At 49.3% G+C, this 27,878-nt stretch overlaps 5 protein-coding genes across 6 annotated transcripts; 4 read left to right on the top strand and 1 right to left on the bottom strand.

Moving 5' to 3' along the window:
- Nucleotides 1–2,540: 2,540 nt before the first annotated feature.
- FABP6 (fatty acid binding protein 6) lies at nt 2,541–4,531 on the top strand. Its single transcript, XM_048320180.1, has 4 exons — nt 2,541–2,694; nt 3,526–3,701; nt 4,165–4,254; nt 4,444–4,531. The coding sequence occupies exons 1-4, from the start codon at nt 2,628–2,630 to the stop codon at nt 4,495–4,497; spliced, it is 387 nt and encodes a 128-aa protein (XP_048176137.1). The 5' UTR covers nt 2,541–2,627; the 3' UTR covers nt 4,498–4,531.
- Nucleotides 4,532–5,484: 953 nt separating this feature from the next.
- C1QTNF2 (C1q and TNF related 2) lies at nt 5,485–10,589 on the bottom strand. Its single transcript, XM_048320179.1, has 2 exons — nt 7,637–10,589; nt 5,485–6,438 (listed from the first exon to the last, which is right to left on the bottom strand). Exons 1-2 carry the CDS (start codon nt 8,040–8,042, stop codon nt 5,825–5,827), a joined length of 1,020 nt encoding a protein of 339 aa, XP_048176136.1. The 5' UTR covers nt 8,043–10,589; the 3' UTR covers nt 5,485–5,824.
- Nucleotides 10,590–13,338: 2,749 nt separating this feature from the next.
- GDF9 (growth differentiation factor 9) lies at nt 13,339–19,540 on the top strand. Of its 2 annotated transcripts, XM_048320178.1 has the most exons (3): nt 13,339–13,673; nt 15,330–15,770; nt 16,836–19,540. In XM_048320178.1, the coding sequence occupies exons 2-3, from the start codon at nt 15,341–15,343 to the stop codon at nt 17,789–17,791; spliced, it is 1,386 nt and encodes a 461-aa protein (XP_048176135.1). In that variant the 5' UTR covers nt 13,339–13,673; nt 15,330–15,340; the 3' UTR covers nt 17,792–19,540. The 2 variants fall into 2 exon arrangements, with proteins under 2 accessions (XP_048176135.1, XP_048176133.1); XM_048320176.1 differs by lacking the exon at nt 13,339–13,673 and having other exon boundaries at nt 15,158–15,770.
- Nucleotides 19,541–20,291: 751 nt separating this feature from the next.
- Nucleotides 20,292–21,213, top strand: LOC125333583 (cytochrome b-c1 complex subunit 8). The gene is made up of 2 exons (XM_048319553.1): nt 20,292–20,530; nt 20,985–21,213. The coding sequence occupies exons 1-2, from the start codon at nt 20,377–20,379 to the stop codon at nt 21,077–21,079; spliced, it is 249 nt and encodes an 82-aa protein (XP_048175510.1). The 5' UTR covers nt 20,292–20,376; the 3' UTR covers nt 21,080–21,213.
- Nucleotides 21,214–25,272: 4,059 nt separating this feature from the next.
- On the top strand, nt 25,273–27,507 carry LEAP2 (liver enriched antimicrobial peptide 2). The gene is made up of 3 exons (XM_048319554.1): nt 25,273–25,669; nt 26,093–26,244; nt 27,245–27,507. The coding sequence occupies exons 1-3, from the start codon at nt 25,613–25,615 to the stop codon at nt 27,279–27,281; spliced, it is 246 nt and encodes an 81-aa protein (XP_048175511.1). The 5' UTR covers nt 25,273–25,612; the 3' UTR covers nt 27,282–27,507.
- The last annotated feature ends 371 nt before the right edge of the window (nt 27,508–27,878 follow it).

Genomic DNA, 27,878 nt, shown 5'->3' with positions numbered 1-27,878 from the left:
TTCAGGGCCGGAGAGCGGCAACACCTCGGACCAGACTAAACGGGCACTTAACAAGGCCGAGCATAACAGGACTCCCCTGGAATTACCCAGCACATTAAGGCCAAATGAGCTCGTCCTGAATTCATTAGCAATGATTACTCTGAGTACCAGAGGAATTAATAATCATTAGCATTTCCTAGGGAGGGCTGCCGGAGAACTGCCAGACACGGCTGGTTCAGGGTTTCGCAGGCTTTCCCCAGCAGGTTCCATTCGGAGGGAGTCATTAAAGGGAACTTTGTGGTCACTGGAGAGTTCCCGCTGATTTTTTGAGTCCGTACTCCCAGTTCAGTTGCAATCCAGCTCTAAAAGCACTTCAAAGCCCAGCACTGCCTGCTTCAGTCACTGCTGGAATTACCTCCCTCATCCCCGTTTTGTCTCCGAGTGAATCTCCCCGGCTTTCTGCAACTCTCCTGAAAGGTTAATAAACCTGAGAGGCTGCTGGGAGCCACCCAAGGGCAGAGGGACTCCACAGACAAAAGGAATGCAAAAACGTGGTATTTATGATTTCGTGCAAGTAAATTCTCAAAGTAAAGATATCCAAGGCTTTGATTTGGCTTCTTAAAGTTCCCTCTGTTCCCAGCAGCATTTGAAGACTCAGCTGTTTTGCATATCAGAGGCAGCTGACTCGGGAGGCAGAGGGAATTCACTGCTCACTTCGGATGACCTTTTCCTTTGGGGATGAGTTTCCACAAGAGTTTTACTTCTCTGACAACTCATTCCTGTTCACTGTCTCCAAATGCTGCACACTTGGAATTTACATCATCCTGGTACATTCAAATACAGAGCTGAGCTTTTCTGCATACCTGCTCCTTGTAGCCAGCAGGATTGTATCATGGGATCATGGAACATCCTGAGCTGGAAGGGATCACCCAGTCCCACCCCTGCCCTGCCCAGACCCCCCAACAACCCCACCCTGGGCATCCCTGGCAGCGCTGTCCAAACGCTCCTGGAGCTCTGGCAGCCTCGGGGCCGTGCCCATTCCCTGGGGAGCCTGGGCAGTGCCCAGCACCCTCTGGGGGAAGAACCTTTCCTGATATCCAACCTAAACCTCCCTGGCACAGGTCCAGCCGGTTTTAGCTGGAAATAAAGACACAGGGGCTTGGATGCCTGACCTGGTGGATTGTGCAAGTCACTTTAGTAAAGTCAGAGAGACTCAATTCCTTTATTCTTGGAATAAACTTTGTCCTGACTCCACGTTTGGAGGATTGCTTAGTGACATTCTGCATTCTCCAAGACTCCATTGAATTTAATTTCATTTTATAACAGAAAAGACAGGAATGGAAACATGGATTTGTTTCAGGGTAAGAGAGCAGAACCAGGGGTGCAAATCCTCAGTGCCTGCTAAAAACTGCACAGACAGGCCCAGGCCTGATCTGTGCTCAGGCCCTGTTCTGAGTGATGCTGACCCCCAGCACCAGGCAGAGCAGCACTTTTATCATTTATTAACACTTTATGGTGTGGATGGGTGTTTGTCACCTGCTCTCCCAAGCACAGGGTGGTGCCCAGCTCCTCTGAGGTGAATAAACTTCTGCTCAGTGTGTGCAAGGGTGACCCTTGGGAATTTCCTGAGCTACAGATTCACCCCGGCTCTGTGCCCACCACATTCCCCCCTGTCTGAGTGCTGGAGACTTGAGGAGCTGTCAGCATTTTTATATCTCATCATGGAACAGTTATCAATATAATCCGATTTTATGGACAGGGAGCATAAAAGCTCAAGTACTGTTCATATAATCTGATTATCCCCTTCCCTTTACACAGGACTGGGCTGCTCTCCCTATCCAGTTTGATCGCTCTCCCAAGGTCCCTGGGCTGTTACTCTGCCAGTGGAATTGTCCCCTGCAAGTTTTATGTGACTGGTAGAGTTTATGGCTTGAGTTCATGGACCTCCTTCCCAAGGCTGTGCAGGTCCCTCTGGAGCACAGCAGTGAGGACTGAGGCTCCCGTGGATGTGCCACCCCTGCCCTGCTTCCTGTGCTAGTGCTGCTTTGCTCTTTACAGGTGGGGCCTCAGCAGCGAGGTCCAGCTGGGAAAGGAAGTTTCCTTTCACTGAGTTCAGCAATCTTGGGATTAAGCTGAAGGAGTTTTAATTAACAAACTCAGCGTCAAATATATTTTCTGGACAGTCAGAGTCATTTTACAGCCACTTTTAAATCAAAAGTGCAAAGAAAACCCTGGTGGTGCCAGAAGTTTCCCCAGGTCCTTCTCTGCAGAGCTGAGAACTGGTGCATGGTCCATTTTTATTTTATCTTTATTCCATCCTGAATGCAAAACCAGTGAAATCTTAAAAGTAAAAATACATCATTTTGTTTAAATCTGCACTAAAATGAAAACTGAGCTTTTGGCCTTGATTCCTGCTGATCTCCAGGTTATTGGCAAGGATGTACAACTGCCTGATAACCTTGGTTCTCACACAGGTCAATGGCATCGATGAGTGACTCACAGGGGCCATAAACCTCTATTTCCAAGGGGTGTGGGCCAGGTGGGCTGAGAGCTTGGGCTGGTCTATAAAGCCAGGGCTCAGCCCATCTGATCCATTCTGCTCTGATCCAGCTGCTGTTCCACCTTCCCAGGCACATCCCAAGGGAACAATGGCATTCGCAGGCAAATACGAGTTCGAGGGTGACGAGAACTACGATGCCTTTGTGCAGAAGATTGGTGAGTCTGGCTGGGATGGGCACAGGGCATGGACTGGATAAAATACTGGGAAAAGGCTGGGAGAGCTGGGATTGCTCAGCCTGGAGAGGAAAAGCTTTGGGGTGACCTCATTGTGGCCTTCCAGGGTCTGAAGGGGCTACAGGAAAGATGGAGAGAGACTCTTTAGAAGGGATGGAGGAACAGGACAAGGGGGAATGGATCCAAACTTGCAGGGAGCAGGTTTAGATGGAATATTAGGAAGAAATTCTTCCCTGGGAGGGTGGGCAGGCCCTGGCACAGGGTGCCCAGAGCAGCTGGGGCTGCCCCTGGATCCCTGGCAGTGCCCAAGGCCAGGTTGGACATTGGGGCTTGGAGCAGCCTGGGACAGTGGGAGGTGTCCCTGCCCGTGGCAGGGGCTTGGATGATCTTTAAGGTCCCTTCCAACCCAAGCTGTTCCATGATTCCATGATTCCATGTGCATCTATTTAAAGAGCAAGAGCAAATATAAAAATAGGTATGTGCAGCTAAATACAAAGGCCCGAGCATTAAATTCCAAGCATTGCATGTGTAGGTGAAGGAGAAGGGAATATTTTATGTCCTTTGTATCTATATATTTTTCCTGTGTATTTTTTCTCAGGGAAAAGAGATCAAGATTATTATTTTACCAAATGCATTAATGTACCAATATCTTTCTTTACACCAGTAATTTCAACTCAGAGCTTTGATATTGTAAAAAAATTTAAAATAATAAATGAGCCACAAATCAGATGCTTTGAGAACAAACATGCCATTGCCATCCTTCAGTTCAAATTCAGCTTAGATTTGATAAATTCTCTGTTTTTGTTGATTAAGGTCTCCCCAGTGACAAGGTTGAAATGGGAAGGAACTGCAAAATCGTGACTGAGGTGGTGCAGAACGGGAATGACTTCACCTGGACACAGCACTTCCCAGGAGGCCACACCACCACCAACAGCTTCACCGTGGGCAAGGAGGCAGACATGGAGACCATGGGGGGCAAGAAGTTCAAGGTAAATTCCCTGAGCTCTTCAGCTCCACAGCCTCAGGTGGATTTGGATTTAGGGTGAAAAGCAGAGCAGTGCCAGGCCTAGTGAAGGTGTGGAGTAGTGAAAGGGGTGGAATGAGAGGGGCTCTAAGGCCTTTCCATCCTGGGATTCCCTGATTCCATCATCCCTGATTCTATCATCCCTGATTCCTGGGCTGCCTGCCAGGACCCTTTTCAGAGCTGTTAATGAGTGATGTGGAGATCTGGACCCTGCAGGTGTTGGTACGTGAACATTTTTCTATTTAAATTTCTATTTAAATTGCGAACATTCAAGAACTAAAGCCCACGGATTTTAGCCCTGTGCAAGAAGCCACAGGTGCAACACACAACCTCTGTCCCATAAACTTCCAAGTGTGCAGGTGTTTACAGAATATCCAGCAACAGAAATTCCAGCAATCCCAGCAACATGAACCCTTTCTCTCTTACAGGCAACTGTCAAAATGGAAGATGGGAAACTCGTAGCTGATTTCCCCAACTACCGCCACACTGCAGAGATCTCTGGGGGGAAGCTGGTAGAGGTGAGTGCTCACAGACCCAGGGCAGTTCCTAAAAAACAAAGAAAAACCTCAAGAGCAGCAGGCTTAAAATGTGAAGTTTAGATAAAAGTCTTAAGGACAGGCTCTGAGCCATGCCCAGGGCTGCTCCCCTGGACCCCTGAGCTCTGATTACACTGTTCAACCAAAGTTTTGGTTTGTTCTTTGTTCCAGATTTCTACTTCTTTTGGTGTAGTCTACAAAAGGACCAGCAAAAAGATTGCCTAAGGCAGCAAGGCCAGTCTCTTCCACTGCTCTGAAAGCCAACAATAAAATAAATTAATTAAAGTTCTGTCTTTGTCTCTTTATTGGTATTACAAGCATCCTCATTATAATGCTTACCCCAGTCCTAAATGTCTGACAGGCACTCAGAAAATCAGAGTGCAAAAGTCCGAAGATGCAGCAAAGCACTAAAGGATGTTGTGCAGGTGTTTCAGGGGGTGATGCACACCTGGCATATTCCAGTGTTTCCTACCTCCCACCTACGGAACAGAAGCTCCATTCAGCTTCTGCCTGGAGAAGGACAATTCTCTGCCCAACACCTACATCAAAATGCAAGACCTGGTGAAAGTCTTTTACCCCATTGCTGCTTGGAGGGCAGAAAAGGAGGGGCTTGAAAGCAAGAGAAAGTCAGTTTACGATTCATTAGAAGTGTCTCGCACTGCCAGCAGGGTTTTCTCTTTCTGCCAACACCTGATCTTAACCTTAGAAGATATTTAAGGTTTTACAGCTGTAAATACAGCCCTATTTCCTCATTGCAGTCCTGCTGTTTCTGCAGGGAAGGTTCATGCTTTGACTCTTGAGTGTTACTTGTGAAGGACCCCAGCACTGAGAGATGAGGCTGAAATCCAGGGAACATGTCCCTGCCCATGGCAGGAGTGGAACAAGATGAGATTTAAGGTCCTTCCAACCCAAACCCCTCTGTGACTCTGATTCTCTGCTCTGAGGGACACCAGTGGTGCTCAGTCTGTGCCCCGAGAGGAGCCCTGGACCTTAAAAATGAGACCTTTTAATCACTTCCTGTGCACACCAGATGCCTTTGCTGCTAGAACTGCCTTGATGGGGCTGGGATGGACCTTTAGAATTCCATCTGACAAATTCCTGACTCTGAACTGGCTGGCAAAGCCTAATTCCATTAGCAAGGATCGTGCTGGGCTGCAGGGGAGGAGGCCCAGTGACACAATCTCCAGCATCAGTGGCACTGCCCAGCTCAGCTGTAGGAAATCACTGTTGGTTTCATGCTTTATTATAACCATGTAATAACCAAAGTATTCTGCACCAGCATTTGAATTACATGTCCATGGCATGTTGGAATGATCATGGAATACATAATGGGTGGCTTTGGGATGGAGACATTCATGAGGCTGCTGAAATCTGGTACCCAGTGGGCTTGATGACATCAGGTAAATTCTGAATAGCCAATACAGGGTGCAATCACCTGATAATCCCACAGGCAAATGTGGAATCATCTGATAATCCCAGACACGTCCCATGCAAGGCCACACTTTGTTTGGACCAAGGCCCATTTCCTATTTTTTCCCCATAGCTCCTCATCCTATACCTCATTGAGATAATCTTGGTCAGGATAAATCAAGAATCCAGTAAATAAGCTGTCTGTCCAGTAGGGATCATAAAAGAGCCCATTTTGCTCTGAGTAAAAGATCTGCAGCCACACCTCATCCTCCTGCTTCAGCGCCAGGATGGTCGATCCAGAGGCCACGTCGTGGTTCCCAGTGTTGGCATCAAAAGTCTTGATCCGGTACTGGCCGTTGTGGACCAGGCCAATGGCCAAGTGCTTGTTGGCCAAAGTGATGTCGTAGGTGAAGTAGTAAATCCCGGGGATGCTGCAGATGAACTTCCCACTGGAAGCGTTGTAATGTCCTCCCTCGTTCATCAGGATCCTGTCAAACTTGATGGGCAGCCGCTCCCTGGGGTAGCTCTTGGACACTGCCACGGAGAAGGCAGACTTGGCTTTGCTGCCACTGCAGCTGCAGGCCCCCGGCAGCCCAGGGTCACCCTGGCTCCCTTTGGGCCCTTTCTTCCCCGGGGCCCCGTTTTTCCCAGGACTGCCCTTTAAACCCTTGGGCCCCCGGGGCCCTGCCTTGCCAATGGCTCCTGTTTTCCCCTTCGGGCCTGGCTTGCCCGGGTTTCCTGTTCTGCCCTGGGGACCTGGAAGACAAATGACCTTATCAATTTTCCTTATCAGTTTTGAGGGAAAGAGCTGATACAGCATGTGGAAGGGGGTTAGAGCATTGCAGCAGGGATTTAATTTAGGAGGGAGCCATTGCTGGTGTGAGAATCCCAATGCAATCCCACCTGGGGCTGGACGTCTGTCTGGACTGACCACCCGGGGTAGGCAGGGAATTGGTGTGGTAACAGGGGAACTCTGGTTCCATTATCTGGCTCGCTTGAGAAGAAGGAGGAATTAAAGAACAAGCATTAAATGTTTGGGTTTTACAGAGTGGGGCAGGTTTGTGAAGCTTTCAGAGCTTCGCTTTGAGCAGGTCAGTACTTTTGATCTCATGTCTCCTTTTTTACTTTGCTTTTTTTTTTTACATTTAGCATGAAACTGTTTAAAAACAAGGCAAAAGTTAGCCTAGATGTGGTAAAAAGCCCGGCCTAGCTGGGGGATGAACCAGCGAACACAGGGGGCAGGGGCTGCCTTGAGATGAGAAGGGAGTTGGGCTGGCAGTGGTTCTTGCTCGGTGGTATCATCTGATATGAGCAAAATCGTGAGGATTTATGCGGCGTCTCTCGACCTGCTGTAGCAAGAGCAGATCGAAACGCAGCTGTGGCTGGAAATCTGCTCTCCAGATTCCTGGTTTGGGGGTGGGAGAAGGGAGGCAGCCGCAGGCTGGGCTTGCTGGCGTTGCTGAGGCAGGAGTGCTCTCTAGTGTGGCAGAGGGAAATCACTGCTCCGCACAGGGCTGCTCCTGCTGCCTCCTGGCTCCGGGAGCATCCAGAGCTCAGCCCCGCCTCAGGACTGAAGACGAGCTGTTGTTTGCTTTGGATTAGGTCCGGCATGGCCAGTGCCTGTCCTGTTACAGTGCTCTGGGCAGCCGGTCCTTCCTTTTCTCACGTGGCTCTGGTTTTCCTGGGAGCGGGAACCAGAGGCCAGCTCCTTATCTCCTCTGGAGAGCCTTGACCAGCACAGGGTGAACCTCACCGTGTCACAAAATGAAGCCAACAGAAGCTGCACACAGCTGTCAGGACATGGTGTGAGTCTGGAGCCCCTCTGACGAGTGGGACCATTTGGAGGGGGGACAGAGGGAATTCTGGCGGAGTTTCCCATGAGGTGTTGCTGTGAAGGGGCTGTTGCACCACAGCTTCCACCTTTCCATTGCTGTGTTGAGCACTTCTCTCTTACCTTCATCGCCGTGCTCGCCTTTCTCCCCGTCCTGGCCGTCCTTGCCGTCCTTGCCGGGGAAGCCCATCCTGCCCACGGTCCCTGGGGTCCCTGGCACGCCGGGGGGCCCGGGGGGCCCGGGGGGCCCTGGCAGGCTGCAGGCCAGCTGGGCACCCTCCTGCAGCTCCCGCCTGGCAAAGCCCCCCAGGATGTGGTTTGCCACGCAGGGCACAGTCCAGAGGAGCAGCACAGCAGAGATCATGGCACGGCCTGTGGGGAGGAGACGGGACGTGGGAGCAGCGTGTGGGCACCACTGGCATGGGCTGGTGAAGAAATCTGCATGAAAATGGGAGATAATTTGGCTTTTCTTGGCAGGGTGGGGGAGCTGTTTGCTTTGGTGTGATGTGATTCCAAGGACTTGGCTCATGGAGTTTTCTAGGTCAGACCAATATTTTTATCAAACTTACTCTTCTCCTGTATCTGTGTCCGTCCCTCATTTTGTTTTGCTCCCTGAGCCTCTCTTCCCCCAAAGCACCAGGAGCAATGGCAAAGGGGTGCAGAAAGCAGCTGCTTGGGACCAGGGGAGTGGACGAAGGGGAAGGGGTTTGGTGTGAGCGTCCCCAGCACGACCTGCCCATGGTTGGGTCGCTGGGGTTTCTTCAAAGCACAAAGCCCATCGTGTGACGCAGAGCAGGACTCAGACAGGCTGGGCAGGATTTGGGCCAGGCCTTTTGCCTACGAGCTGAGCCTCATCCCCTTCTCCACTGCAGCTCAGATTTAGCAGCTCCTCAGTACTGTTTTGTGCAACTCCTGCACTGGAAATAAGATGCTTAAAGCACTGGCTAAATTCCATGTTGGCCTTAGCTCTCATCCTGTTCTCAGCTCCTGAGGGGTGGAAATGCATATTTAGATGCTCCAAATCCAGCCAGCTGATCCTACATATTTATGCTCAGTGGGAGCCCCCAGTTCTGTGATATTATAATTAAGAACATGCAGAGGAGAGGGAAATGCAAACCAGATCCAGGGCTGGATTTGGCTGCTGAGGCCTTTGGTTCTTCAGCTCTGATTTACTGCTGCTGAAAGGCGTTGGGTTAATGCACTTGTGAGATGGAAAACACCATCCAGTGTTCATGTGGGAAGTTGAATGAAGGCTTCTGAGTTCATGAAAAGGGAAACAAAATGTTCAAATGCCTGTGGAGTGGGAGATCACAAGGAAAGCTGCATCCCTGCTTCCCAGGAACCCCTCCAGCGGGGCAGAGAAGTGAGAGGCATCTGGAGGTGGATGACACTCACAAGCTGTGGCAGGGAAAAATGTCATTGTGGAGCTTAACCTGGAAAAAAGCTGGGAATGCCTCACGTGGAGAAGAAACCTTCGAGAAGGAGCAGAGGGTGGAAGGGCAGCTCCTCCTCTGAAAGTTTCTTACCATAATCACTTCTGTTCCCTTGAGACCCAGCTCGTTGACCTGATGGGATAAAAAGTGGCAAACAAAATTCCCCGAGGCTGGGAGGTCAGTGGGAGCAGCACTTGGCTAAGTGGGGAGTATCCACGTACCTGGAGCTGTGCTCTGGCACAGCTCCCGAGCTGGTGTTAATTAACAGCTCCACAAGAACGCTTCATCCCATATCCCAGCAACGTGTGTGGGATGCAAAGCAGCACCACGTCCACAAGAGGATCTCTAAATAACCTCTTGGAGAAATCTTTTTGAAAGAGAACAAACCTCATGCTGTTCCACCTTAAAAGGAAAACTGTTCCTCGATGTAGAAGGTCCGATGAGCTCCAAAAAGCAAATTGGAAGCAGATCAGCATCTCCCCTCTCTGCAGTGTGGGCAGCCAGCCCGGCACAGGAGGCTGTGCAGCAGCAGGGCTGATTTTCCAATGACATTTTAACCAATGGCTTTGTCACCAGGGTTAGAGACCATTGGGCCATGCCCAATGCCTGTTGTGCATTAAAGAGGTGTTTCTGTAAGAAAAGATCCTGCCTGGAAGAGTCAGCACCAGCTGTACTTTCTGCTGCTTCCAGGGCAGCTGGGCTGAAATCCCAGAGGAAAATCCCTGAGGGTTGCCAGATGCGGGGTTTGGTGGCACATGCAGTGGCTGGATGGTGATTTTTTGGCCAGCAAAGTCCCCCTGTGCCATGTGGCGGTGGGAATAGGACACCCTGGGGGAATTGCTGCTTGCAGGGAGGGAGGAGCAGGATGAGGGGACCCAGCAGTGAGTGAACACCGTGACTTTCTTCTCTACTTCCTTGTAATATTCGAGGCTTTCTCAAACAAGACATCCATCTTTCTGCCTCACTAGTGTACTTCAAGGTGTCATAATTACTCTTCAAGATAATCATTATCCCCATGAGCCTAATTCTCAGCTCTGGAGGTTGCCCTGCAGCATCCCTGGGGTGGAAGCAGGAGCCCTTGGGTGCAAGGCTGATCTAGGCAAAATCAGGTGTGACAGCAGTGACAGAGAGCAGCTGAAATGGGTGGATTTAACTGATATGAGCCAGGGAAGCACCTACACCAACAGGGGTTTGATCTGTTCCCTGCTGCTGCACAAAACAATGGCAAAGGAGGGAAAGCAGAGGGTGCACCTTCTGTCCTCAACCTGCAGCGCTCGCTTGGCTTCAGACACCGGGAATTCCCGTGCCAAACCTTTCCTCTCTTGGAGCAAAAGCGCCGGGAATTCCCGTGCCAAACCCTTCCTGGCCTGGAGCAAAAGTACCGGGAATTCCTGTGCCAAACCTTTCCCAGCCCCGAGCTCAAACCCGTCTGGGCAGCTGCCCAGTGCAGGGACAGGCTGAAGGAGGTGGGAGCTCCCAGCAAAGGCTGAGGAATGTTTCCCTCATGGTGTTATTTCTTTAACTGGCAACTGTTGCCTTCACGGATTCCTGTGCAGGCTTTGGAAACCTGAGTGCTCAGTGACTTAGACCTTATTTGGGAAGTTTTCAAAGTTAAGGTTAAGAGGAGGGAGAGGCAGAAAAAGGAAAAGTGGATCTACTCACCAGCCTAATCTCCTCAGTGAGATCCTGACAGGCGCTGGCAGCCCCCAGCACTTCAGGCAGATGTTTTGCTGCAGATCCCCAGCCCCGTCCTGCCACAGCAGGTCCTGGGAGGGCTGTGCAGGATTGACTTTGGTCCTTTTTACTCCCGTTTTACTTCGTTTTGTGCGCAGTTTGAGCTCCCTGCAGCAGCTCCACTTTGGCTCCACGTTGCCAAAGGCATATTTTTATTATTGTGTAACGGATCTGAGCCTCTGCCTCGGTCACGTGGCACGGGAAGAGATTTTTATGCACATGTGGCTGGAAAGCTCTTGATGCTTGGGGAGCTTTTCCCTTTCTCCCTCTCCCTTGCAGTCCTGGAGGAAAGCTCAGGGGTTGCCTGGATCATTTCTGGTTGATGCTGCCCCTCCCTGCTGTAGTCACTGCTCACACAAGCAGGGAATGGGTAACGCTGATCCAACTGGGGAACAACTTTGACACTTTATCCTGGAGTATTAAAGGGAAGAAAATCTTGTCCTGGGGGTGGAAACTCACTTCGAATCACTCCAGGCTTGAATTTAAGGACAAAGTCATGAAGCAGCAGCTCTGCAAATGCAAATTTGTACCTCAGCACTTCTTCAGGATGATGTGCACTACGAAATACAACTTTGTCATGGGGATGGCAGGGCAGGAATCCTTCTGTCTTGGAAAAGGGTTGGGATTTAGTTTTAAGCTTGGAAAGTAATTACAACCCCCCAGCAATTGCTTCAGGTAAGGCAGGAACAGCAGGAGCAGCGGCTGAAGCTGGAGCAGGATGCTCTGGGATGCTGCCAGGGTTGGTATGGACCAGACTCATCTTTGGTTGTGGGTTCCTGCTCTGGCCCCACCAGGACCCTGCACAGGGCGTGGGACAGGCATGTGCCTGGTGGCAGGGCTCCAAACCCTGCCCTGCAGCTCTGCAGCCAGAAAATCCTTTCTGCTCAGTGCAGAACATCAGCTGACTGGGAGAATGCTGGAATTGTCATTCCTTGCTCTGGCCAAATTCATCCTTCCCAGAGCTGTTGTGGTTTATTTTTAAGCTTTCCCCTGTGCTTGCTTTTGGCACTTGGTGGGAACGGATATAACATAAAAATGAAGCCTGTACACAGTTGGCTTTGTGAGCTGGGGCTGCTTTAGATGCTCCTGGGAGGACTGGGAACATTTGGCTGAGGAAGCACAGGGCTGTTTTCGTGCTGTGCTCACAGTCCCACAGAGCTCCTGCAGAGCCAGCGCCCCGGCCCCAGCTCCCTGACACTGAACAACCTCCTGGAGAACAACCCCCCTTCCCAAACAATCATCAGCTTTGCATTTCCCTGGGAAAAGGGCTGGTTTAGAAAAGCTGCCATGTGGCTGCAGAGCTCTGGCTGCCGCAGCCCACTCCCCTCTAGCACTGGGGTGAGCACAGCTGGGACAGACCCAGACACTGCTCTGGACATTGGGCAGACAGGAATTCTCACTTTTCGCCTGTTTCCATGAAGTTTGTAGGAATGCAGAACTCGTGCTGGGCCGCTGTGCCTGGGTGTGGGCCAAAAGGCTCAAGGCACTGCATGTGAAATAGGCAACCAGGTGAAAGCTTCCCGGGGGCTTTGCCACAGCGCCAGTCGGATGGGCCTGGGAAGCCACAGTGCCTTCCTCAGACGCTGATGGTGTGGAAAAGGAAAAGCTCTTCTGCTGATCCTGCTCCTGCCCCATGGCAGCTGTGCTTTGAGATGGGCCTGACACGGGCCAGGGATGAGAGGATGCTTGGATGCACAGCAATCCTGCCAGGCAGCCTCAGGCAGGAGCAGGGAATTCACAGTTTGGGGTGATTTTGTGCCCAGGTCTGCAGCATGGGGAAGGCAGCGAGAGCCTGACCTAGTTCGGCCGCATGGGGAGAAACTGCTGGGAAGCTCCTGCCAGGCAGATGGAAAATCTGTCTGTGCTGCAGGGCCAGGCCAGGCTCCACCAGGGCCCCAGACAGCTCTGCTGAGAACACTTGGCAGCACAGTTTGTTAAATAAACAAACTGCCCGTGCACAGAGAAGCAGAGCAGCCTGAGACTCGTGCTCGGTGCTTTCTGTGTCAGTGAGACATCGCAGGGGACATTCTAGCAGATCTTGTCCCTTCCGTGCTGCTTTTTAGCAGAAGCCTCTGTGCTGTGACCCCCGTGGTGTCCCCAGGGTCCCGGGGAAGGGGACTGGCTCAGGGACAGGTGTGGGCTGGGGGTGCAGTCCCTGCTCAGGATGCTCTGCCTGGTGTGGAGGTGGAACAACTCAAACAATGCCCTGCTTGAAAAGCTGTCAGTGAGTGGAGAAGGGGTTCATGCTGCTTTTGGGGTGAATAATGCTAAAATCAGCCTGACTCATTGATCCCAAAGTTAAATACCCTGAGAGTGAGGTGAAGATGTGGCAGATGATGAAGTGCCTGATAAAGGAACAAACAAGTGATGCTACTGACACCTTACCCAGAGGTGCTGAGCTGGTACAGCTGGCCCAGACACATCTGACTGACAGCCCAGGCCCACTTTTTAACAGAGGGTTTTCCTACACACCCTTCTGGGACTGTGTGTGGCGATTCCTCCCTGCAGTGGGGACACCCCTCAAGGCCACTCCTCGGGACTGAGCCAAAGAGATTTGCTCACAGTCGTTGGTCTGGGTGAGTAATACCATTCTCCAGTTAATTTTTTTTGTTATCTTTAGTATAATTGCCTCAATATAACTGCTTTAATATAAATGTTTCAATTTTGTTTCAAAAATAGTGCACTGTACTATACTAATAGTTCTAGCTACCCATACTAGGTAGCAAATAATTCTGTTTAATGTTTATTTAGCCTTATCATTGGCATGATAAATCATTTATTTCTATATAAATATAACTGGTTTGCCATTCTTAATCCTGCAGGACAAAGTCACCTAAAGGTTCAATCACTGCTTCTGTGCATGTGCTGAGGGGGAGAACTGGGAGTGCTGAAATGTGGGTGACCATCAGTTCCCAGCCCAGGACAGGGCTGTGCCCCAGCCTGGAAGGATTTCCCCTTGTTTACCTCTGAGCACTCACTGGTTTCATTGCTAGGTACTGACCTTGCAGCCATGACAATTTAACCAAATGACATCATTCAGTAAATGCCAGAAAAGTTGAAATTCACCCAGAGGTTGGAGGGAGCCTAAAAATCCAGCAATAACAATGGGAGTGTGCCTCTCACCAAAGATAAGTGTCAGTGCTTTGGGGGTTTTGGGAGATACTAAGGGGAAGGAAGAAGCATTTTTCCACCCAACAGGCCTCCAGACTTAGTGTGGGATGGTGATTTGAGTAATTTTTATTGCCCTCCCTAAAAGCAGCTTGAAAATCTGTAAGCAGTCTACAGAGAGTGATTGTCCCTCTCCAAAAAACCCCATAAAAATGAGTCAAAACCCTGTTTAAACTTAAAGGATGCCCTTGAGACCATTAGCTCTGCCTAGGAGCTGCAGCCCTGACCCATTAAGATAAAAATAAATAGAGCTTATTTTAGAAAGACGGAAGTGGGAACCAGCCCAATCACCAGTGAGCCACTGCCAACACTGAGCAGATGCTGTGTAAAGGTTGGGATTTTTCTCTTTGTTCCATGTACCTTCTAATTCAAAGTAAATTCAACAACCTTTTTGACTCACCACAATTGGTCCCTGCCTTGATGCCAAGTAACATAGTTAGACAAGAAAGGATTTCTGAAAATGACTTGTATTTCCCAATTACAAAAAACCTCCAGCCCCCCTGCTCTGGAGTCTGTAGCACCAGACCTGCACCTTAGCCATATCCAATAATAATGTAAAATAAACAAGACACCAACAAAATGATAAATCATTTCCCTACTCCTACCTTAAAGCCACAACGGAACCCCATGGTGAAGATGCTGCAAAAAGAACCAGAACTGTTATTTTATTTAGAAGCAATAAAAAAATTCTGAAAAATAACTCACAGCTGGTGTACAGCAAGTTACCTCAAACCTCACCTCAGGCAGCAAACAGGGCAGGTAGCAGCAGCAGGCTTTCCATTTTTCACAATTTTGATTCTTCGGGGCTTTCTTTGCTCTCCAGTTTGTAAACAAGAACTTGTCAGGCAGGAAAAAACACTAGGGAAGCTGAAAGAGATAGTAACGAGCTTGGCAAACTCAGCTTTCCACTGCAGCACGCCAAGGCAAGAGGGAGAACATCCAATATAGACCCCAAATTAATCTACCTATAAGATGCTCTCAAAGCAGCCTCTATACTTCTCCCTAAAAAACCCACAACTTTATACCCAGTGAGCAGCTGGGGGCTGGGTTGTTCAGCTCAGAGCTGGTGAAAACGACTCCACCAGCACATGGAGAGAGGCCAAAGCCTAAGAGCAGTAATATTTAGCTTTATATATTTCTGCAAATAAACCAGGATTAATTAGACCAGGCAACACTAACGCCTCCCCAGCTCCCTCTGCGGGCTGGCACTCGGCTCCCAGCCTGTAATTTCCCATGTGAAAAAGGTTAACTCAGAATTAGGATCTCGTTTATAATAAGCTTCCCGGGCCAAGGCTTAGCCCAACTGCAATGAAGCTGTGGCTTCAGGGGCCAGCTGCAGATCTTTCTCTTTGCTTTCTAATTAGAAAGAAACCTCCCTCACACTTCACAGCTGCAACCTATATAAGGGATGGGGCTGAGGCACTCTCGTTTTTCCTTGAATGTTTGAGGGGAGTTATTTTTTTTCCTTTTTTCACCTGCAGCCCTCAAGAGCATGGAGAGCACTTGGAGGATTTGCGTGTGTTTGTACTGCTGCCTGCCCTGGCTCTCTTCTGGCACCCAGTACTCGCCCCGCTCCAGGGGCCGGGGGGGCTCTGAGAAGGCCCCTGGGTTTTCGGCAGCTCCTGAGGATGCTGCCAGGGAGCTCAGCGCGGTGCTGCAGCTGCCCCAAGGCGGGGGACCGGCCCCTACCCTCCTGCCCCCGCTGCTCAAGGTGCTGCACGGCCGCGGCCCCCGGGGCTGGCACAGCGAGGCCCCGCGGCTGCAGCCGGACTCCAGGGCTCTCCGGTACATGAAGAGGCTGTACAGGATGTCTGCCACCAGGGAGGGCATCCCTAAGGCGCACCGAGGCCGCTTCTATAACACGGTGCGGCTCTTCACCCCGTGCTGGGAATGCCAGCACCGCCTCGGGGGCCTGGGGAAAGGTAGGTGTGCAGTGCCTGGGCTGGAGAGGTTACACGGGGTTTCTGTGTGTTCTGTGCTGGCAGCAGGAGATAAAAATACCTCCTTTCTTCAGCGCTGTTGCTATTTTAGTCCTGGAGCCTCTTCTCCTAAACTGTAGGAGTTTTTCATAACCTACTTCTCCTTGAATGGCATTAGGCACAGGCTTCACAGGCTGGGGAACACCCCACAAGCAGTATGTACAAGACAGGCTGGTGTTCCGGGCTGACTCATCTGCTCATGAGTCAGAAAAAGCTATAAGCAGATCTAAGTAAAGTAAGAGAAGTGGAAAAAATGTTTAGGCATAATAGGCAGCACATTTCCTTCTACAGCCCGTTTTGGTTTTGCTTTTTTTCTAAAAACTGCAGCACTGGTAAAAAAATTTGTACCAAACTGCCAGCGCCTGTGCTAGAGAATCCTCTCCTTGTCTGGTACATTTGCTAGAGAAGAATCATGATCAAAACCTGAAGGGAAGAGTAGAATTACTCACAAATTGGGCTCAGGACTGGGATGGCTGGGCACCCTGTAACTTATGATGCTTCCATGGTTTTCTTAAATGTGCGCTGGTCACAACAACAGCACCTAGAAATCCTTGGCTGATAAACCTACTGAGGTGACCTGAGTTCTCCTGACTCGGATTTTTCACTAGAAAGACAGATAAACATAGAAAGATAAACACAAGCATTGTACTGCTGCACAGGAACAGCACTCTGAGGTGGAGTTCATGGTTATTATCATCTGGAGTGTTTAGTTCCTGTTACCCCCACACCAGCACTAAAGAGACAACAGCTGACTTCCTCCTGTGCTGGTTCTTTTAATGAAATGAATCCTAATAGCTCTTATAATCAGAGGTTTTCTTGTGTTTATTTTCTTAATTTTTAACTCTTATGTCCCTGACCAAAGTAGAAATTTCATGCAATAAATGTAAGGGCATCTAAATTGTTTTCTTCTGCTGCTGAATCATTTTTACTTATCAACTACAACAGTATTCATGTCTAGGTAGAAAAATAAGATGCAATAACACTACAGGAATCTGTTTCCCTTCACAGGAGATGTTCACTCGGTGGATTTACTCTTCAACTTGGATCGTGTTACTGCTCTGGAGCACTTACTCAAGTCTGTCTTGCTCTATTCCTTTGACACATCTGTTCCCATTTCCTCTTCCATTACCTGCATATGCCATTTATCCCTTAAGGAACATGATTCTTCCAGCCAAGTTTGCCCCAGCATTTCCCACTCTCTAGCTTTGAGCCTGCACTTTGATGTTAGAAAACGCAAATGGGTGGAGATGGATGTGACTTCTTTCCTCCAGCCTCTGATTGCTACGAACAGGAGGAATGTTCATATGGCTCTGAACTTCACTTGTCTGATGGGTGACCCACAACAGAGCACGAAACTGCAAAATGCGGTTAATGTGACACTGGTTCCCCCTTCCCTTCTGCTGTATCTGAATGACACCAGTGAGCAAGCTTATCACCGTGGGAGCTTGCTCAGGCACAGGAGGAAAAGCCCAGCGCGGGCCAGGCAGAGCAGCAGCCTGCTCGTGGATCCTCCAAAGGGTGACAAAGGACAAGGCAATCCCCAGGGTAAAAGGGCCTCTCGCCAGCGAAGAAATGAGAATCCAAAAGCAGCACCAGCCACTTCACCTCACAATCTGAGCGAGTATCTGAAGCAATTTGTGCTCCCTCAGCACGAGTGTGAGCTGCACAACTTCCGCCTGAGCTTCAGCCAGCTGCGGTGGGACCGCTGGATCATCGCCCCGCACAGGTACAGCCCCCAGTTCTGCCGGGGGGACTGTCCCCGCGCCCTGGGCCACCGCTACGGCTCCCCGGTGCACGCCATGGTGCAGACCCTCATCTACGAGCGCCTGGACCCCTCTGTGCCCAGGCCCTCGTGCGTGCCGGCCGCCTACAGCCCGCTCAGCGTGCTGACCGTCGAGCCTGACGGCTCCATCGCCTACAAGGAGTACGAGGACATGATCGCCACCAAGTGCACCTGCCGGTAGTGGGGACTCTGCTGCACTCCACTTTGGGGTGGGTTTGCGCTCTCAAGCACAGGTTTTATCTTTGCATTCTCAAGATCTGTAGCTACAATTGACTGAGAAGTGTTGCTGTAACTCCGGGAGCTGGGATTTAGCAAGGAGTTAGCAGAAGGGGTTCACATCAGAGCACCGATTTTTTTTGTACTCACTCAGCCTTTCTAGAATGTGCAATTAAATGTAAATAGCGTCTTTTTATCGGGAGAATTTTGAATTTAAAATAGGGGAAAGGTTTCAACTACTAAATGTCTATTTTAAGCTGCTTTATTACAGATTAAAAAAAAAGAAAGAAATGGCTATCCCACATACCCTGACATACAGTGCCTGCTACTCTGCCTCTGCAGAAACCTTGTGTGTGACATCTCCGGTAATGACTGGGAAGAGAAGAAAGCCTTTAATGTTAGAATTGTTTCCTTGGTCTTTCATTCTCTTCCAAGCAGGATGACACAACCCTTCCTCACAGTTCTGTAAAGAGTTACCACGTTGTTTTTTGCTTTTCTTCTCTTGCACTCTTTGGGCTTTCTCATCTAAAAGGAGGGTAAGAATTTAAGGGCAGCTGTGGGTAATTTGTGAACATTTAAATTAAGGCACTATTTTGGTAAGAATTTGCACCACCTGAGGCTTCATTTGGTTCAAGAACAAGGGGCAGCTGTCCATGGTGTAAGGGCAGAGGATTGCCCATTGGAGCCACACTGCCACTGGCTTCTGAACTAGGAAGAAATGTTTAAAAAGCTTAATCCCCAAAAATGGCTTCTAAAAGCTTTAAATGAGTTGATGTAAATGCTGTTCAATGGGTTTAATATTCTGAAATATGGGGCCACAGCCTTGTTTCCTCTCACAATGAAACTGTAGGTAACAAGTGCCTCAACTCTAGGTGCTTTCACACCGAATTCTTACTGCAATTGATTTATTATGATTTATTGTCTCCTCCTAGACCGACCTGGGGCTCACACACAAAACCTCTCAGCTTTAGTGGGGATTTTTCTTGTTTGTTTGTTTATTAAAGGCTGTGCAGCAGCACTGTCTTGTAAAACTTGTTTAGAACAGCCTCTAACACTGACTTGCTAATGGACTAATAAATAAATGCTGTAACTTTCTACACTCAACCACCCAACCAGCCCCTACCTTATATCCTGAGCAATTCCAGAGGCAGGGAATTCAGCCTGGCAGGGCAGGCCTGAGAGGCTGCTGTGTGGTGTCACTTTGATGGTTCACCTGGTCACTGAACCCACTCATGTTGGGGTGAGTCTGGAGAGCTCCTGGAGGTGCAACAGGCACAAACCTGCCTTAAAAGTGGGGATCCTGCTCCAGGTTTCAGTCTCTGACTGCTGAAATCAAAGTGGTTGACACCAAAAGCTCAAAATGGTATCTTGGTGTCACATAAAACCTTCCTGGTCCCAGCACCGTGGGCAGGTGGGTGAGTTTGGATTGTGTCACTCCTGCTCATCCCTTCAAACTCTGGGGATTTGGCTTTGCTCATCTGCCAGAGAAGAAAATAAATGGCATCGTTTCCTGACACAAATCCTTCTACTTATTGTGAAATGCGTAATGTAGTCCAATAATCCTAACATATTCTAATGTTCCATTAATGGGGATCATGTTTAATATAGTCTAATAATTCAAATAATATATTAAATATGTGTCATATATTGTAATAATCCCAATAATGTTGAACCTATCTAATATATTGTAATAATAATTCCAACAATGCTGAAGTTTAACATATTCTAACAAATCTAATATATTCTAATATTAGTTCAAATAATGGTAAATATGTCTAATATATTGTAATGATCCAAATAAAGCTGAAAGTGTTTAATACAGTCTAATAATTCTACTATCATTCAAAGGGTAAAAATGTCTAATATCCTAACCATTCTTATCTATTCTAATAATAATTTAAATAATTTTGATGTCGAATATATTCTGTAATTCGAATAATATGGAATATATCTAATATAGTCTAATAATTATAATCTATTAATGATGCCAGTAATATTGAAGATGTCTAATACATAATAATTTCCATTATTTGGAAGATGTCTCATACATTCTAATAACAATTCCAACATTGTTTACGATGCTCATTGCGGGGGGGTGTGGCGGGATATTTAACCTTTAAAAGCCTTTTCCAGTGCAAACTATTCCATAATTCCACGATTTTCTGCTTCAGCCACTCCCGCTGTTCAGCGGAACTCCACCATCGCCACATAAAAGTGTTTTTTTCCCATTATTTCTTTGGGCGGTTTCCGCGCTGAGGCACCGCCCCCCCCCCTCCCTCACGGCGCGGGTGCTTCCCGTGAGTTCCCCTCCCGTTCCCCTTCAGGGCAGCGCCCGTTTCTGGCGCACGTCATTTATTACAAACCGCGTGTTAAAAACACGCTTTAGTAGAACTCTGATTTACCACCCGCCTATTTCACCGCCTCTATCGTTTATTACAAGCAGAAAGCGCCGCTGGCGGTGCCCCGGAAGGCGTCGCGCAGGCGGTTCCGGGGCGGGCGGCGGCCATTGCGCGGTGGCCATTGCGCGGTGACCGCGGGGGCGCAGCGGCCATGGGGAAGCACTTCGGGAACCTGGCGCGGGTGCGGCATGTCATCACCTACAGCCTGTCGCCCTTCGAGCAGCGCGCCTTCCCCAATGTCCTGTCGCACGGGCTCCCCAACGTGGGCCGCCGCTTCACCTCCCAGGTGTTGAAGGTGGTGCCCCGTGAGTACAGGGGGGATTCCCCCCTTTTTGTGCCTCCTTCGCAGTGTAAATTTGGGGAGGGGGACTGCCGGGGCTGAGGGGGAGGTCGTGGCTGGTGGTTTTGTGCTGTGCGCGGTGCAGTTGTCTCCTCACTGCGGTGTCCCCATATTGTGAGTATTCCGTCATTCCAATGTCCCCATATTGTGAATATCCCCGTTTCTCAGTGTCCCCATGTTATGAAATCCCTTTATTCCAGCGTCCCTTTCTAGAAGTGTCCCCTCATTGTATCGAATGCTCCTTTATTGTGAATGTCCCCTTGCTGCAGTGTCCCCTCCCTGTTAAAGTCCCCTTATTGTGAGTGTCCCCTCATTGCATTATCCCGTTAGAGCAGTATCCCCTCATTCCACTGTCCCTTTCTAGCAGTGTCCCCTCATTCTGGTGTCCCCTGACCGTGCCTGTCCTCTGTCCCTGACAGCCCTGGCCACTGGTTACCTCATTTATTCCTGGGGGACGCAGGAGTTCGAGCGGCTCAAGAGGAAGAACGCGGCTGGCCATGAGCACGAGCAGTGACCACGAGCAGTGACCACGAGCAGTGACCACGTGGCTCCGGAACTCCTTGGGGACCTGCTGTGCTTGTTCCCATGGCCGGAGGGGATTAACAGGGAGATAAGCCTTGGCTAATAAACTGTAACTTTGCCCCATGACTCTGTGTGAAATCCGTGTCTTGAGCTGTTTGAGGTGAGGAGCATCAAATCCCTTGTCTGGTTCTCTCTGTACAGGCAGATAATCAGGCTGAAGTTCCATGTGCTCGGATGTTTTTATCTCAGAGCACTTCCAGCTTTCATAATTCTTACTTCTTTGAAATATTCCTCAATATAAAGTGCAGCAAAGGCTGGTTTGATATTGTTCCTTGTCCCCTTTATTTTTCCCATCACTGGCCACTGCTTTTCCTCCAGCCTTGAGATCTGTGAAAAACAAACACTCGCTGATTTGGTATTGATTAAAGCTGGATGAGCTGGCTGGTGGCTTGGGATTTGGGATGAACCCTGACCTCTGGCCGAAGGCTCGCTCTACACGGGAGCCCCGGGCAGAAGATGAGTGGGAACAGGTACAGGCTGCACCAGGAGAGGTTTCATCTCCGTGTAACAAAGGAATTTTTGCAGTGAGAACAATCAGTCCCTGGAACAGCCTGGGGGTTTCAGGAGGTGACTGGACGGGGTGCCAGGTAACGTCCTCTGGGCTCCCTTCCCACAAATGCCTGCACCAGTTGATCTGTCAAGGTCCCTTCCAAACTGGGCTCCCTTCCCACAAATGCCTGCACCAGTTGATCTGTCAAGGTCCCTTCCAAACTGGGCTGTTCTCTGATCCTGTGATTCTAATTACCTAGTTATATTAATGTTAATTGGGTGATTAACTACACTCTGATATCTGATCAGTGGTAAGAGGCTGCATTAGAACCTTCTCGAAAGCTGCCCGGAGAAACAACTTCTTAATGCCTGAAGATGATTAAAAAGCAGCTGCTGGTAGTAAAGTCGCTTAAATATGTGACAAATTCACCCAGTGGCTCTGAATACAGAAACACCTTCACTGTTGGAAGCTCAGAACATCTGGCTGGTTCCTTTATCCTAATTTTTTCCTCCCAGTGTTCCACTGACTGCCTCCAGCTCCCACCCCATGCAGAGCAACACGTTGGCGTTCCTGCTGTGCTATTCCTGTAGCTGTCCTGGGAGTTTATCTTATCTGCAGGGCAGGAATGACGTTTCCCTGTGTGAGTTTCCCCGTGTGCTCAGGGCTGGGCTGTCAGGAAGACAATGATGCTCAGGCTGTCACTTCAGGAAGCTGGGGCAATGCAATTTTTACAGCTCAGTGCTGGAGTATTTTGGGGCTCAGAGCACACAAGACTGAGCTCAGCCTCTTGTGTTTCCTCCAAGCACAGCTCGAGGCTGGCATAAGTAACAATAAAATCAATCAGCCAGTGCTCCCAAGTTGTGCCAAAAATATTCTGTACTTAACTGCATTTTGGGTCACTGGTATTTTCTAGGCAGCTTAAGCAAGTGGGGAGCAAAACTGGCTGCTGTGGTTGTGAGCTGGCAGGGATGTATAGAGGCAGATTTATCCCAGAAGAGACCTTAGAGCTCACCCAGCCCCACCCCCTGCGCACCCAACCTTCCACTATCCCAGGTTGCTCCAAGCGCTGTCCAACCTGGCCTTGGACGCTTCCAGGGATGGGGCAGCCACAGCCTCTCTGGGAAATGTATGCCATGGCCTCACAGGGAACAATTCCTTCCCAATATCCCATCTAACCCTGCCCTCTGGCAGTGGGAAGCCATTCCCCCTTGTCTGTCACTGTCTGCCTGTATAGAAGTCCCTCTCCCTGAGATGTTTCATTCAGAACTTGGTGTCCTGCTCACTGTGCCTCCGAGAGCTGCAGAGCTGGGTGGCCTCAGTGACAGCCCCTGTGAAGCTGTGCCTTGGCAGCTCAGTCACTGCCCGGTTCTCAACTGTGTTGTCCCAGCAGCTCTGCTGGAGGGCAGCAGCTCTCCGGGGCTCTCATGAGGTCCCTGCTCCTGCTCCCGCTCCCAGACAGCTGAACTGTGCCTGGCCCAGGGGCCAGACTAATGCAAACAGAGAGGCAGCGGCACTGCGGCCACGAGCCGGTCCCATGGCAGGGTCAGTCCCATGGCAGGGTCAGCATGGAGGGACAGGCCCAGCGCCAATGGGCAGGGTCAGCACTGAGCTGCTACATCAGCAGTCTGTTGCTACCCTGCCTGGCCATCCCCTGCCCCATCCCAAACCTTCCCAGCCATCCCGACTCTGCCCCGCCGTCCTGTGATCGTGCCTACCCATCCTGACCCTACCCAGCCATCCCAACCCTGCCCAGCCCACCTCTACCTGGGATGCAGCCCCCATTCCCAGCTGGGATGGCTCCTGCCAGACCTGCAGCAGTGGGAGTTCAGCCCATGGGCATTTCAGAATCTGAACAAGGTGCCTGAAAAGTTTTCACGCATTTTATTTATTTCTGTTCTCTTTTGGGTAACTATCAGAAGTGGCAACAGAGCAACATTTTGTGTCTCTTCTCACATCTCTGCTATGGCCTCTTACCGGCCTCCGGGAATTGTGGGCATGGACAGGACTGGCTCAGTTGTACTTTTTTCCCCAGTTTCTTGCACTGAGCAGTTTGTTGCCTGACAGGGACAGTCTGATGCTATTAGTGACCCAGAAGGACACAGCAATTCTGATGTATCATCACAGAGTACCAGCCTTCCCCAGCCAAAAAAGCTGAGAGGTGATGACTTACAGAAGGCTCTGCTGCTATTCCAAATCCTGTGCTCCAGGGATGAAGTCAGGGTTCTGGCTGCTGCCTTGTCCTCCTTTCTGTTCTACACTAGTGCCTGGTGGAAACAGCAGAAATTAGAACTCAGGTGAAGAAAGGACTCCATGGGAAAAACAACTGAGAAATTCCCAGCTAATTATAAAATAAACTTTTTAAGTTCAGCTAATTGTCTGACATGATTTACTGTTCCACTTCCTTCCCTTTTTAAGATCCAGGAAGGTGAAATAATGAAAATTTTGCTTCCTCCTCCCACAGAAGCAAAACAAATAAGGCAGAGGAAGGTGTGTAAGAACCAACCTAGGAAGGGAATAATCCAATAGTGGTTGTAGACTGTGCTGGGAAGGTTTTTAATTTAATCCCAGTGAAATTTGGGCTAAGGAGTAGTCATCTGACATCACGGCATTATCTTAATCTAAGTCACTTGCCCTCCACGCTGGCACTTGTGCCTTCATATTAAGCAATCACAGAAATAGAGCCTGTGACATCCAAATCTGTATTTACAATTTAGCTAAAACACAGTTCATTATACACTTATTAGTTTATCTATAAAGTATTTACTTGAATTAAAACAGTGTGTTCCAAAACCTGCACACAATGACACAAGTAAGTTGGAATTCTCTGTCTCTTGGCAATCTCAGATATCTTGACCGGACAGATGTGGGGCACATGGGACGGATGTGGGAGCCAGACAGAACCACAGCATGGTTTGGGTTGGAAAGGCCCTTAAAGCTCTTGCAGTTCCCCCCACCTTCACCAGGCCAGGTTGCTCCAAGCTCCACCCAACGAGATCCACAAGATCCCACAGGTGAGGAGGAGCAAGACAAACAGTGGGACAAGCACAAGTGTGTAAGCACAGGAGATGAGAGGTATCACCTCTGCTCAAACACTTTTCTCTGCTGCTGCAATCTCACTCCACAATGGAAAAACTGAAGCTTCCTCTCAATGACAAAGAGCCCCTCCATCTCTATGGGAGCTGCTGGCACCTTTGGAAGCCTGATGGTGAGTGACACGGCTCGGGGCAGAGATGGCTCATCCAGGGAAACCACAGTCTGCACACCAGAGCTCCTCAGCTCCAGACAAGCCCTGAGCAGCCTCTTTCATTATCTACCTAGAGATGATTATCTTTGACACCTTTGGATTCCTGGGAGGAGAGCTCTCTGAGTTATCACACAATTTACATTCCCAAACCCAGCTGGAAAGTGTTACACCTGCTTTTTGAGCACTGTGTGCCTGGAAATAAAAGCTTAAGCAACTTCCTTGTGGTTCTTTCACGTACCATGAGTGAGAAACAAATCAAAAGCACAATTGTCTGTTCCAAATCAGCTTGGCAAGACAATCCTTACCCCTGGTTGGCTAACTCAGAGCTACAGAAGTTAAATAAGGATTTTGATCTTGACCATAGTAATTTGGGCCACCCCCCCCCCCCTTTGCTTACAAATAGACCATGGGGTTCTGGTAACATCTTAGGTGGGCTTTAAAAAAAGGAACAGTTGGCACAAGGGGTCAGCACAACTAACCAAAGTACAAGTGGAAGCGGAGTAAATCATTAGCTTGAGCCAGGCCTTGAACCAGATCACTGCAGCAGATGTAGACTTAGCAATTCCCTCTTGCTCCAAAGCGAACTTTGGTCCTGTAATAACTGGCACCTCATGTAATGATAAGAGAATGAAGTCTATAAAAATGTAGCTGAAAGCCTGGGGAGTCCTGACTGGAGCTCTTCGTGCCTCCTCCGCCCACGGCTGCTCCAAGTGACAGCTCCTGCTGGGAAGATGCACTGGTGGAAAGTGATGGCAGCCCTTCTGCTCTGCTCACTGCTGCTCAGCCAGGTAAACTGAGATACTACTGAAATAAACTATTTAAAGGGCTAATTCAAAGGACAGGCAGTCCATAAAAGCTGTTATGATTTGGATGGACAACTGGCAGGAGTTAAGAGGTGACAGCAGGGCTTTTTAGAGGATTCAGCATCATGAAAATGTAGAGTTACTGCCTAGTGAATACTGGGCTACTCTGAGCCATAGCTCAGCCAGTGATTCTGCCTTCCCTCCCAAGAAGATTAAAACCATCATTAATTTTGGTCCATACTTCTTTGGGGTTGGGCTGCAAGCAACGCTTTACCAGAGGGTGCTGTGATCTGAAAACCAGAGAGATTTCAAGTGCTTCACTTAAAATGAAGTCTGTTGACCTCAGCAGCAGAACACAGAAGCACTGCAGCTGCCACACATCCTGACAGGCACCCTGCTCTGTTTCAGACCCACGGCGTGTCCCTGTCCCTGAGCCAGCCCCACAGCCAGCCCCGCAGTCCCCGGCAGCGGCGGATGACGCCCTTCTGGAGAGGGGTGTCCCTGAGACCCATCGGAGCCTCGTGCAGGGACAACAGCGAGTGCCTCACCATGCTCTGCAGGTAACCACGCTCAGCGTGCTGGGATGGAGAGGAACTTCCCGCCTGGGCTCATCCAAACGGGATCCAGAGGTCACTCTGTGCATAAAAAAAGATACCAGGAATAGGGATGGGGCAACAGACTCAGACTCTTTAGTAAGCAGAGCAAACAGAGCAGAGTCCAGGTCTCCTGAGTGCCAGCCCCAGTCCTTTCACTGCAACCCCAAATAACCTGGCTGGGCAAAGGGAACAGAGGGCTCCAGACAGCTTTTGGGCAACTTACAGACCTTACCATTAATCCTTCCTTTTAAAGCATGTACTAATGAAAAGTGAAAAAGCCTGTATTAATATCTTACCCTAAATTAATCACTTTAATGTGATTGTTTAAGCTCATAGTTTAAAAAACAACTACAATATAAAAAGCTATTTAGTTCTCACTAGACATGAGCAAATTGTCCAACTACATATAGTTAAATTGATTAGTTAAAATTATCACTTAATTACTGAAAGGTGATTTTGTGTGGCACCTGCTGTACACATACACCAGCACTCAGAGACAGGATAGAAAACAGTCATTTTCTACTATATGTGAATAGCAGTAATGTGTAAGTATATCCTATTATTAATGAATATTATTCGAAATAAGTTTTATTTTATATTATAAATAAATAGGGTAAGTAAGTAAATAGGAAAGGGTGGTTGGGCTGTTATGCTGTGTTTGAAACGCATCCCTGGGTTCTGCTGACCCAGAGCTGAGCTGGAACAGCAGCTCCAGGAGGTACAGCCAGAAAGGAGCCCATGGACAGCACTGCAGCTGTTCCCCATCCCTTCACTGCAATGAGCCTACAGCCCTGGGCAGCAGCAAAGACCAAAACTGTATCAGGACTGAATAGCTGAGGGGAACAGAGTGTGCCTGAAACCAGCACTGCTGGCACAGGGGCACAGAGAGGTACCTGGGCCCCGGGCTGAGCCTGGCAGGGGCAGCCCCAGCCCTCAGTGCCTCATGATGGTTTTTTTTCCCCAGGAAAAACCGCTGCCTCCTCTCCACGGCCTCGGCGTGAGCTGGCACCAAGCACATGCTGCACTGTTACTGCTGACCATGCTCCACGCACTTGGGATGTATTTATTGACTGCTGAGGAGCTGGAAGGGCCTCGAGCAATCAGAGTATTTAATATTTCTGTCACATGTGCTGATAAAAGGACTTCAAAGAGCTCGAGAGCATCTCCTCCCACAGCCACGCCTCAGGAGGCCTCTGGCCAAGCTCAATAAAAGGGCTCTGCATCTCCTGCTCGTTTGGTTTTTTTGTAATGCTTCCTATTATTTATTTGAAGGTGTGAATTAAAATATATATTCAGTAAAGCAGCTTGGTTTTCCTTGTATCTCGAGCAAAGTTGACGGTGAGCACAGAGCTGGGGCTCAGCTCCAGCCAGACTTTGGACACTTATCCTTCCACCTGGCAAGAGCATGAAGTAGATCCTCCCAATCTCCTCCCAATCCAGCTCTTATCAGCCCTCAGATAAAGGCCTGTTAGAAAGAGGGAGGCAAACTGATAATACTGATAGCAATTCCAATATCCCAATATATTCAGCGATAAGTGGAAAACTATTTACTTCTAATCAAATTTACTGAAAATACATGTCCTAGACTGACTTTTGCC

Source organism: Corvus hawaiiensis, chromosome 15 (assembly GCF_020740725.1).
Source record: "Corvus hawaiiensis isolate bCorHaw1 chromosome 15, bCorHaw1.pri.cur, whole genome shotgun sequence".
Lineage (NCBI taxonomy): Eukaryota > Metazoa > Chordata > Aves > Passeriformes > Corvidae > Corvus > Corvus hawaiiensis.
The sequence above is the reverse complement of the archived record's forward strand: the minus strand, read 5'-3'. Positions and strand labels throughout refer to the sequence as shown.